This window comes from Nerophis lumbriciformis, linkage group LG14 (assembly GCF_033978685.3).
Source record: "Nerophis lumbriciformis linkage group LG14, RoL_Nlum_v2.1, whole genome shotgun sequence".
NCBI lineage: Eukaryota > Metazoa > Chordata > Actinopteri > Syngnathiformes > Syngnathidae > Nerophis > Nerophis lumbriciformis.
Genome location: NC_084561.2, coordinates 21,410,714 through 21,423,990, shown reverse-complemented (window position 1 = coordinate 21,423,990; position 13,277 = coordinate 21,410,714). Strand labels below are relative to the sequence as shown.

General features: G+C 37.9%; 1 protein-coding gene across 1 annotated transcript in view; it reads left to right on the top strand.

Moving 5' to 3' along the window:
* ano8b (anoctamin 8b) overlaps positions 1-13,277 on the top strand; it is a 136,478-nt gene that overhangs the window by 98,925 nt on the left and 24,276 nt on the right. The window contains exons 10-13 of the mRNA XM_061975852.2: positions 5,772-5,898; positions 5,974-6,029; positions 6,121-6,195; positions 11,217-11,464. Of these exons, the coding sequence (XP_061831836.1) occupies positions 5,772-5,898; positions 5,974-6,029; positions 6,121-6,195; positions 11,217-11,464 (506 nt within the window). The remainder of the gene's footprint in view (positions 1-5,771; positions 5,899-5,973; positions 6,030-6,120; positions 6,196-11,216; positions 11,465-13,277) is intronic.

Here is a 13,277-nt window from a genome sequence, read left to right as displayed (position 1 = left end):
AATACTTAAAATTATCGCCATCTAAAAATAGTATAAAACATAATAAAAAATATGTAAAAATAAAATATAAATAATACATTAATCAGTTAGTAAAAATGTAACATTGAGAGAATAATAGTCGTGATATTAATAATTAGGATAGAAAACAACACAATAAATAATAAAAAACATATGAGTTTATAAAAAAATGTAAGAGTTAATGAACACTATTTAACTGTTCTCTATGAACTGCAAGTATTTGCTTTTAGGATTAAAAACAAATGTCTGTCCTGTCTTATCATTAAGGGGGCTCTTTCCAAACCTTTTTGTTGAAGACATTTCACTTTTGAACCAAAAGCCTTCTGAATTTCTAAATTTTACTTGTCGAGTCGGTGGTCGCAGTCGGATTTTTTTTTTTGCTGTTGTGTCCCTGCGCGGCCGGTGAACCACCATCCTCCATACCAATAGGTCGTTCATGACAATGAGACAATATATTTGCTGAATCACCTGCTAACAACTAGAGCTGTCTTTGACCAAGGATTTTCTTGGGCGAATGGGATTCATTAGATTTTGCTCATAGTTGACGATCAGTCGAATCTATGGGGTTTTCTTTTTAAGAGAAATAAACAGATGACGATGATATGTAGTAGTATATACTGACTGGTCACTAGGTGTCTGTAATGTCACATGGATATTTTCTAGTACTACTCTTCGTGAATATTCCAAATTAATTACCGTATTTTTTAGAGTATAAGTCGCACCGGCCGAAAATGCATAATAAAGAAGGAAAAAAACATATATAAGTCGCACTGGAGTATAAGTCGCATTTTTGGGGGAAATTTATTTGTTAAAACCCAACACCAAGAATAGACATTTGAAAGGCAATTTAAAATAAATAAAGAATAGTGAACAACAGGCTGAATAAGTGTACGATATATGACACAAAAATAACCAACTGAGAACGTGCCTGGTATGTTAACGTAACATATTATGGTAAGAGTCATTCAAATAACTATAACATATAGAACATGCTATACGTTTACCAAACAATCTGTCACTCCTAATCGCTAAATCCCATGAAATCTTATACGTCTAGTCTCTTAAGTGAATGAGCTAAATAATATTATTTGATATTTTACGGTAATGTGTTAATAATTTCACACATAAGTCGCTCCTGAGTATAAGTCGCACCCCCGGCCAAACTATGAAAAAAACTGCGACTTATAGTTCGAAAAATACGGTATATACAATTATAAAAATAATATAGTCTTTCGTTAAAGTGAACAAAACAATGTTCTGATTTGCAATTTTTTCAAGTTTTCACTGTGGCGCACCATCAAAATGACATCAAACTTGACTAAAACTCAAATTCAAATCAACTCAACTCAAATAGAGGACGTAATAATAATAATGGATTAGAATTATATAGTGCTTTTCTACACTCCCAAAGCGCTTTACTGTGAGTAGTAAGAACCCATCATTCATTCATTCCACATTCACACATATGGTAGTAAGTTACATTTGTAGCCACAGATGCCGTGGGGGAGACTGACGGAAACATGGCTGCCAACTTGCTCCTACGGCCTCTCCGACCACAACCAATTCACAATCATACACCAGTGTGTAAAGTGTCTTGCCCAAGGACACAACGGCCATGATAAGGATGGCGGACGCTGGATTTGAACCAGGAACCCTCAAAAGTCGTAACAAAGTTTGCCTATGTGAACCATTGGAAGGATCATTACCTTTACAAAAGGAGCACTACACCTTTGGGGCAAAGGCAATGTGTAATTTCCCGCGGCCGTCAGACGGATTTGGCACTCGATGGCACTGTGGGCTTCGTGTCTGACAGCATCGTGTCCCAACTTGCCTCGATCACGTCCCCTGTGTAGAAACATCCTCCCAACACTTTTACCATTTTTTCTGGACTAAAAGCCGCTACTCTTTCCTAAGCTTTGAACCCTGCGGCTTGTGCAACGGTGCGGCTAAACCACAGATTTATCTTTGCTAACAGCTTAATTATGGAATGGATTAAGCGAAGAAATCAAACCATGTACTAAAGATCCACTTTAAGTCAAACTCAAAAAGTGTTTACAAAGTACAAGGAAGAATAATCCTGATAAACATCTTGAACCATGAATTGATTAACCTGAACCCCGACCCCAAGTTGAAAAACTTATTCGGGTGTTACCATTTAGTGGTCAATTGTACGGGATATGTACTGTACTGTGCAATCTACTAATACAAGTTTCAATCAATCAATCAAAGAACCTTATTAAAAAAAGAATACAATCATATTCATCTTATAAATGATGAATAAAGACATCAATGACTTTTCTGTTTTGTTTGATCAGCTGTTTTACTGCCGTGTTACAGGCAGCATTTGGAATGGTATGTAAATAAACATTCACTAAATATTTCTATGTCAATATCTTATTTCATAGCGTACTTGTATATATCTGTGGTTTATAGTACGGTGCAGCTAAATATGAAAAAAAAAATAGTTTTAGGCCAAAACACACCAGCTGTTTTTATAGATGTGACGTCACACCAGGAAGCAAGGACTGGAAGCGACGAACGCGCTAAAGCAGTGGTTCTCGAACCTTTTTCACCAAGTACCACCTCAGAAAAAACTTGGCTCTCTAAGTCTCACCATAATGACTAACATTAAAATACAGTTGCTTCGTAAGCCTACATATTCATTAAAAACAAGGCAGAGGTTTTATTTAACAAGTATAGTTAATATATTTGGCCACTGTAAAATTACACAGTTCGAACAGTAACACTGTGTTTGAATATTTAATTAGGTGATTTTTTGGCATACCACTAGACAAGATGGAACCCACGTACCACTAGTGGTGCACGTTGACAATCAATGCTCTAAAGTGTCAGTTGTCATTGACAGCAGATATTAATGATCTCTTACACTCTAAAAACTGTTTGTCCAAACACCACAGAATTTTACTAATATTTATAGAAGACATCCATTCATTTTCTACCGTTTGTCCCTTTTTGGGGTTGCGGGGGGTGCTGGAGCCTATCTCAGCTGCATTCGGGCGGAAGGCGAGGTACACCCTGGACAAGTCGCCACCTCATCACAGGGCCAACACAGATCGACAGACAAGACATGATGAATGCAATTGAACTATCCTCCCAACACATCGGCTGTACACAGGGGTCCTCAGCAGGGACTTAACTAGCCTTCCTCCCACAAAGAAAAGACTTAGACTTCCTTTTTATTGTCATTCAAATTTGAACTTTACAGTACATATAAGAGCTACATTTCATTGCATTAGCTCGTTGTAGTGCAGGATAAAAGAGCAATAAGGTGCGGATATAAATAAATAGATCACTGTACAGATAAATATATTGTACTTTTGCATATGCATCCACGTTTATGGATGTATATTGTCTTTATATTCCAGCGAGTTAATCCATTTTTGGGGGGAATTGAGGGGATTATTATGATGCGTTCAAGAGTCTTACGGCCTGAGGGAAGAAGCTGTTATAGAACCTGGAGGTTCTGCTACGGAGGCTGCGGAACCTCTTTCTAGAGTCCAGCAGTGACATCAAACAAACCGAATCGTAGAATCTTCGACTATTTGAATTATTTGACAGCCCTACTAACAACAACATCCTGACATCTCTCGACCAAATATTGTCTCATTCCGCGGGAAGAGTGAGAGAGTTGTTTTGCCAGCACACAGGCGGAGGACCTATTGATTGGTCTTACCCTATTGTGAGCACCCCTCGGGCACACACCCACAAGAGAGACAAAAAAGGGAAACTCGAAACTGTACAACAAAAGAAGCTTTTTGGATGAAAGAGAAGAGTGGAGTCGATTCAATGTTTGCAGAAGGCCTGGGTGACTGAGAATCTACAAAGACATTTTTGAAGAGTGCTACAACTTAATGTAGAGCTGTAAAAGTGCAGGCAGTGGTGCTACTTCTACACTATCACACCAGAATCTAGTTGAATACTAAGACAACATCAATTATTTGATGGATTTCTCAAATTCAAGTGACTTTTTTAATGATATACACAGGTGTTAATGCATGGACAAAATAATTGATTAATTGATCATCGAGTTCACTACGTGGTAGCAACTTGTTTGCAGCCAAAAAGAACAAAATGAAGGGAAGTTGATTCATGCAGAACTCCACTATGACACAAAATGTTTCTGTTTATTATTAAGTTAAAGTAAAAGTACCGTACCAATGATTGTCACACACACCCATCACCCTTGAACACCCCTTGGAAGGTGAGGGGAGCAGTGAGCAGCAGCGGTGGCCGCACCCGGGAATCATTTTTGGTGATTTAACCCCCAATTCCAACCTTTGATGCTGAGTGCCAAGCAGGGAGGTAATGGGTCCCATTTTTATAGTCTTTGGCATGACTCGGCCGGGGATTTGAACTCACGACCTACCGATCTCACTCTAACCATTATAGATCATATATAAAGTTATTGTCGAGATAACTGATAGGCGAGTGCAGACGATTTTTACCACAGCTGCGTCACAGTGTTCACATGGCTAAAGATTGTACTAAAATTCTTTCAGAGGGATGCACAATAAGAAAGACACAAACAAGGTGCGTGTCTTGCCACAACACCGGCTCGAATTCGAGGGCACGTCATCTAACCACATTGCGAAACCGCTTCTAAGATACTAATCCTCACCACCATGGTGGAAAGTAAACAACGTTTCTTCCAAGTATCATCACTGGAGGACGAGAGGAAATGGCTGAGCATGCAACCCACACACATGGAGTAGGATTACACAAGAAGCTAACGGCTAAAGCTTCAATGTAAAGTAAGGGTGATCGATTCAGATGTCGATACAAATGATACCTAGTTTAGTATCAGTATATAAACAATACTAAAGTGATTGGATCAATATTTTTCTTTTTCTTGTTGTTTTTAATCACAAAATCATTTTTTGTGATGTTTGTTATTGTTTACAAAGTCAGGGAATTCTGGACACAGAATGTGGAAATTATTTAAATGGAAACCAATAGTAGTTTTTGATTTTGTTTAGTTATTGTGCACTATCCACTTTATTTTGTTAAAAAAACTGTATGTAGCATTCAACACTACAACTTTAATACATTATCTAATACAGCAATTCTCCAAAACTCTAAATTTAATTAGACAAGCTTCATAAAAATGTTGTTATTTTGTTTATTTTATTTACTTGCCATAAAACATTTTAAGGTGTATAATCTATTGTCAATGTATCGGATCAGGACTCCAAATCGAATCTGAGTCAACAAAGTCTGAACGGGATTTGGGGCCAAAAATGCTTATCAGGACCCCCTAGTTATTAATAGAATAGATCTCAATTTGCACAATCATGGATATTTTGTCAATAGCTAATTCTTATTTTAAAACAAAAAACTTTGGATTTTCTCTGTGCTATCACGCCATTTTTGTGAAAGTAAAATATGTTTTGTGTTTGTTGGTGTTAAAATGTTATGTGTCACAGCTGCTGGAAAGTCTCGAGAATTGGTTGTGCTTAAGAATGACGCACAAGGAACAGCATTAATGGTTCAATTTAACATTTATCAGGCATCTTGTGCAATCTCTATCCATTGTCTTTACTCTGTCATTCACTGTGAGGTGTTTTTTATACAAACTAAACAAATATTGACATCCGATTTTTACAAAATTTGTCTTCAGTGTAAATCTTTTTATGTGTGTAAAGTCATAGCTTAAGTTGAGCAGTTCCCTAAAATGAATGAATATTTACTTGAAGGTGAAAAATATCTAATTGATTATTGGTTTATTTGTGCAGGAGTTTGTAATGGGGATCAAGGAAATGCCTCGACTGGCTCGCTTCATCCCTAAAATCATGCTAGCTATCACTGTGACTGCATGCGACGAGGTGTACAGGAAAATTGCCTGCTGGCTCAATGACATGGGTAAGAATTTGTATTTCCTACACTGGTCCAAGTCCAAAATATGTCTCTAAATAATAATTTGTACTGTTTCCACAGAAAACTATCGACTCCAGAGTGCCTATGAGAAAAATCTCATTATCAAAATGGTTCTTGTGAGTGATCTTTAGTAACATCTTCTGCTACTGTGCCAGCTCTGCTGTGTACTTCTTTCTTTATACATGTTGATGTCGTCTTCTCTGTCAGTTTCAGTTTGTGAATTCATATCTCAGCCTTTTTTACATTGGATTCTACCTCAAAGACATGGAGCGTCTCAAAGAGGTAAGCACTTTATATATTTCCTATGAATGCTGCTGTTTTTGTCCATCATTATCCCCCCACCACATCCCACCTCCCCGGATTGTAAATAATCAAATGTATATACTTGTTCTTATGCTTTCTGAGCTCACTATGTTCACTGCTCGCTGTACATATTCTTCGAAGTCAGACGTACACTGTTACAATGTCCATTTCTCAGATGATATACTTGTTGATGACTGAAGTATGCTGATAGCAACCAAACCTAACCCCCCAGCCCCAACCCCCTCCGCATCCCACCCCCCGGATTGTAAATAATGTAAATAATTCAATGTATATACTCTGATGATTAACTTGTGTGATGACTGTATTATGCTGATAGTATATATTTGTACCATGAATTGATTAACGTGGACCCCGACTTAAACAAGTTGAAAAACGTATTCAAGTGTTACCATTTAGTGGTCAATTGTACGGAATATGTACTGTACTGTGCAATCTACTAATAAAAGGTTCAATCAATCAATCAAAAAATGTGGTTTCTTCAAATGAAACTGGTTCAATCAATGTGCAACAAGCGAAAAGACCACTGGGCCAATCCACCGAATAGTTGCCATTCACGATAAAATTAACTGCAAAATATTTTTTATCACGCACATTGATCTAAATGCTAATTAATACAATTTAAAAGAATAATTAATTTTACCTTGAACCCGAGAAAAATATAATTTGTTGCCCATCCTCTCTTCCTAAAACGAAACTTTACAATGAAATGTAATCATTTACATCCTTCTGAAATGTTACATTTTTACATGTTTTTGTTACTCCTTATGCCAATTATTCAATACAATTAAACTATTTTATTAAAATGTTGCATACATCAAAACATTCGCCGATATCATAAAATAATAAGTATACAATAATAAATCATATTTTAAGTTTATTTTACTTTGTTAATGTTTTATTGAGCATCATTATTGCAGTACAACACTGCATCAATAAACAAAAGTTCAAATTTGTTTCCAATTTTTTTAAAGAACATAAAAATCCATAAATTAATTAATAAAAATTAAAATAAATAAAGAGGGTGGGAAGTAGGATGTAAAAATTGAATAGAACAAAACAAAAATGTGAAACTAACAAAGTGAGTAATTTAGCATAATGCAACACAGAGTAAGTCGCAAGTCATGAAGTTGTTGCAATGGTTCAGTCAGGAAAAATATATGAATACATAAAATGACAGAAATAATATACCATGTCAAGTTATTATATGACAATCCAAAATTCTCAGAGGGCTTTATTTTACTTTTTTATAAGTAAAAAAATCACACTTTAGTCATTTCCCTAGGTTTTTACTCAGTCCAGGTATCCCCTCTGAAAATGTGGAATACTCTACAAGTCCACAGGAAGTTGCATCTTTTATATCCTCCCATGGAAAGGCCAAAAGTAAGGCGACTCATTTATTTTGCTGTATTTTGGAGCGTAGCATTAAAACAAGTGAGAGTGAGTGTAGAGTATGAGCAGAGAATGCTGTATTGCTGTTCTGTTCTTGGGTGTTCCACTCGTTCAAATAGACAGACTTTCATAAAGTCCCGAAAGAAGTGGTTCATAAAGGTAATAAAGTCAGGGAAAAAACAAAAGTGCATAGAAGGAAGTGCTCTTGAAATTATCACTTGTATCATCTTGTGGAATACAATCAAACCATGCTTGTGTCTGCAGCGATCACTTTGTAAAATGTTCGTTTGAACATTTGATTTGTTTGAGAAACTTTCCGTGATGCAATTGAGTTTCTTCTCTATCATGTTAGTCATGTTTGATAGCAAAATGACAATAGATCGCATCAGTTTGTGTTTTGTGGTTGCTATGCCTAAATATAACCACAAAGACCTGCTTTTGCGAATAAACTAATGTCATGTTAAGTGCTAGTAATAAATATTGTGATTGTTGGTCCAATCCACCATATTTTGTTGATGATTTTCATAATAGAAACTAAAAGCTTAGTTATTGTTGTGCAGGAAAGCCAGGTGCTTTATTCAACACAGATGACCACATTATAGCATCTTTGGTGGTATTTGTTAGCATCAAGAACATATCCTTAATACTATTAATAAAGCAGATGAATAAATCTCTTGTAGGCTCAACAGCATATACTGAACCTTGATATCGCCAGCAAGCATTGCTGAACAACAGGGACATCTATAGCTAAATGAGACTTAACTGTGAACTTCACACCATAAAATCAACTGCAGACATGAATTGTAGATGACAGACTAATATTTGTAGAACTGCAAACAAACGTATCCTTTTTCTCAGCACCGCACTCGTTATGTTAATCAAATACGTTACTTAGCGATGTACAAATAAGTCCAACTTTGTCTTTCACGGAATAATGCCTAATGTGTGGACCCCTCAGATGTTAAGACATGATGTGCCTCTAATCTTTCCTTCTCTAAATACCGTAAATGTCAAGTGAAGTGAGGGAGCAGTAACCTCTTGGTGATGATAAATGGTTTAAATTTTTTTTTAAATTATTATTCAGTGTAAAAATCCACTCCATCCCATTTTAAATATTTTTTAATGAGCGCTTTTATATTTGCCTCTAGTCTTTTCAAAGTATATTGTTGTTGTTTATTGAGTATGTCATAGTCAACTCCACATCATACATGTAGTACATAATATATATATATATATCTCCAGTGAACAATCTTGTACTCAATGGCAATATTATTATTTCATAAAAAAGAAAAGAACATTTAATTAACAAAATGAAATAAAATGTAATTAAATCAAACTAAACATATCTCAAAAGGGTAATGGAAAGAAGTATACACTTTTTGAATCCCCCCCTTTTTTACCTAGTTAAGTAAGCCTAAATCTGCACAGATTTAGGTAAATAAACAGTAGCCTAATGGGGCTTAGCCTGAAACACAGAAGTGCCCGGGCGTGCTTCATGATTGCAACCCACCTGTTCGATAACATTTCAATTTTGACTAGAGGGGGAGCTTAAAATCTCAGCTCGCTCAATGAGTCCACAATGGCGTTTTACTGAATTTACTGACAAATTTGTGAAACAGAAACAATACAAAAAGAATGTTGTTGTTAGTTAATACTACTAACACAGACACTCGTAAACGTGTTAGCTTCATAGCTAATGCTAACTAAGATAGCGTCATTACGTTACGATAGCCATACAAATATGCATGAAAACGCTCCTACAGACATCACACTAGGGGCCGTATAGTAAGTGTAAATAGTTTTAGTTATATTGTAAAACTTACAAAGGTTGCTTGGAGTGATGAATGAAGAATCCATACAATTAGAAACGCTATGGATGGCTAAATGACTGAACAGAAAAATAAAATAAAAGCATTACCCATAAATGAAAGGACCCTGCATCTCCTGCAGTGAGCGAATTCATCCAAAAGATGGCGCTATACTACAAACAATAAAAACACACTATAAATGTTTTTGCCAGTTTAAAAAAAAAAATTAAACTAATTTTTATTATTGCCGTCCATAAATTCATGAATCCATAAATTAGCCGCTCTGTAGTATAAGCCGCAGGGTTCAAAGTTTAGGAAAAAAGTAGTAGCTTATAGTCCGGAATTTATGTGGCCTAGTGGCCTAGTGGTTAGAGTGTCCGCCCTGAGATCGGTAGGTTGTGAGTTCAAACCCCGGCCGAGTCATACCAAAGACTATAAAAATGGGACCCAACTTTACTTTAACTTTTAAATGCAGTTCTGATTCTACGCTAAAAATTCACGCCTGTTACTTTCAGTCCTCCATCCATCCATCCATCTCCTTCCGCTTAACTGAGGTCGGGTCGCGGGGGCAGCAGCCTAAGCAGGGAAGCCCAGACTTTCCTCTCCCCACCCACTTCGTCCAGCTCTTCCCGGGGGATCCCGAGGCGTTCCCATGTGCCCTAAACACCTCCCTAGGGAGGCGTTCGGATGGCATCTTAACCAGATGCCCGAACCACCTCATCTGGCTCCTCTCCATGTGGAGGAGCAATGACTTTACTTTGAGCTCCTCCCGGATGGCAGAGCTGGGAGAGACCTGCCACCCGGCGGAGGAAACTCATTTTGGCCGCTTGTAACCGTGATCTTGTCCTTTCGGTCATAACCCAAAGCTCATGACCATAGGTGAGGATGGGAACGTAGATTGACCGGTAAATTGAGAGCTTTGCCTTCCGGCTCAGCTCCTTCTTCACCACAACGGATCGATACAGCATCCGCATTACTGAAGACCCCGCACCGCCTGTCGATCTCACGATCCACTCTGCCCTCACTCGTGAGGAAGACTCTGAGGTACTTGAACTCCTCCACTTGGGGCAGAGTCTCCTTCCCAACCCGGAGATGGCACTCCATCCTTTTACGGGTGAGAACCATGGACTCGGACTTGGAGGTGCTGATTCTCATTCAGTCCTGTTACTCCAAAACGACTTTCTGCTTAGGAACGTTATACAAAAATCTGATACAGTTGTCTGAAATGGACTGTACATGTTTTGAGTAGTTTGATATTTGTATTGTCAGATTGAGAGTTTGGAAAAAAAACAAAAACTAATCGTGTTCAAGAAACTCAAAAAGGTTCATTATGTCTTCTTATACCTTTAAAAAATGGTTTATTAAAGTCACAAGCAAATGTCAGCAAATTTTGTGGAATTACCTCATTTTAAATGTACAGAGTAATAAATGGTTATTATGATGCTGAGATTTTGAAAACGTGTACAAATTGTTCTGATGATGTGTCGCTGGCGTGTGGAGGATTCGAGAGCGAGCTTTAAGACAATTACGGACACTTTCATTATTCATAAACTGAAACGGATATTACTTTCCTGGAAAAATATGAGGATATTGTTTCACTGATATTACAAATAGAACTCTCATACCTGAGATGGTTTCACCTGTCTTACAACCAAATAATGAAAATCATACTGTATTAATATTTGCCACACATTTACACTTTTTGACTTAGCGAACAGTGTGCCCTTTTCTGGTGCGTTGGGAATATTGATTACTGTTCTTCCTGTGTGTCCCTGTCCTCAGATGCTGGCCACTCTGCTCATCATACGTCAGTTCCTTCAAAATGTGAAGGAGGTGCTGCAGCCTTACGTGTATGAGCGCCACAAGCTGGGCGAGCTCACTTTGCGAGCTATGTGGGACCTGCTGCTCTCAGTGCTGCTAAAATACGCCCGCCTGGCAGCTGGAAAGGTCCTGACCTCTCCCACTGACCCTGGCATGCCGGGACCTGGTCTGAGGGGCACCAGGCCTGGCTTGTGGCAGGCAGACAGGAGGTCGGTTCTTTTAACAATAGTCATTATAAACATGAAATAAACCCAATGTATATGAAACTACATGCGACATCCGGCTGAACTACTGTTATCAGTTATAGAGGTATCCAAAAAGAACATGATTTATTAATGCCTTTTGACATATCACGACCATTTAATGATGACTTGACATGAAATTATTACATATGGCTCCTTTAACAAACGACCACTCCACTTCAACTCAAAGAGTAAGTCCAAACAAAATTATGAAAGTATGTAAAATTCATGGGTAATATAATGTCGGATCAATATCGCTATAGTATTGGAAGTGAAAAAGTTGTATCGTGACTAGAGATGTCCGATATAATCGGCCGATGAATGCTTTAAAATGTAATATCGTAAATTATCGGTATCGGTTTCAACCTCCCGATTTTCCCGGAAGACTCCCGAATTTCAGTGCCCCTCCCGAAAATCTCCCGGGGCAACCATTCTCCCGATTTCCACCCGGACAACATAATTGGGGGCGTGCCTTAAAGGCACTGCCTTTAGCGTCATCTACAACCTGTCGTCACGTCCGCTTTTCCTCCATATAAACAGCGTGCCGGCATAGTCATATAATATATGCGGCTTTTACACACACACATGATTGAATGCCAGGCATACTTGATCAACAGCCATACAGGTCACACTGAGGGTGGCCGTATAAACAACTTTAACACTGTTACAAATATGCGCCACACTGTGAACCCACACCAAACAAGAATGATAAACACATTTCGGGAGAACATCTGCACCGTAACACAACATAAACACAACAGAACAAATACCCAGAACCCCTTGCAGCACTAACTCTTTCGGGACGCTACAATATACACCCCCGCTACCACAGAACCCCGCCCACCTCAACCCCGCCACCCCCACCTCATCTCCCAAATTCTGAGGTCTCAAGGTTGGCAAGTATGGCATGCACAGTTTTAGATGTCACATTGTTGTGACCGGGTGAATCTATATAATGCTCATGAAGTTAATTTGCGATCCTGTCTGGAAAAAAAATAGTGGTGACGACTTCAAGATTTACATTCAAACAGTGTCCATTTTCAAAAGATAATTTATGATACTTTTGGAGAGGGCAGGGGGGTGCGGTTTCATTTGCAATCCGAGAATGCCTCCAGAATCGAACATCATACAGACAGACTCAAAAAACGGCTTACAAAAGTGACTGTGGAGCAAAATATATGTGCACATTAGACCAAAGCATATCCAATACGTATCAAGACCACAAGGAAGTGTTTTAAATGTAGATTAAAATCATCATAGATCCTCTTTAGAGTAGTCCGTGTACAGCTTGTAGTGCAGTATAGATTTGCTCTCTACTGAAAAAGGGCCCACACGCTGCTTTTAATGTCTAAGACGAAAACACATTTGAGTGCCCAGATGATTGTGTCTTGCCAGTCAAGCATGGTGGTGGTAGCGTCAAAGTCTGGGACTGCATGGGTGCTGCCAGCACTGGAGAGCTGTGGTTTACATAAGATCTAACATGTACCATTCGAAATAACAGTGGTACTGTTTTCCATTTATGCTGTAAAAAATACAGTGAATTGTACGTTAAAATTCTTGCGACCAGGCTGCCAGTTTTTTACAATAATAAAACAATAGTACTCTTTTTCCATTTAAAATAGTGTGCTGTAAAAATCACCATCAATTTTAAAAACAAAACTCTGGCGACTGAGCTGCCAGTTTTTACAATAAAATTTAAGGTGTTTATTTAACAGCATATTATACTGTTTTTTTACGGTAAAAATACCTGGCAGCTTAGTCTGAATTTTTGTTTTTTTTA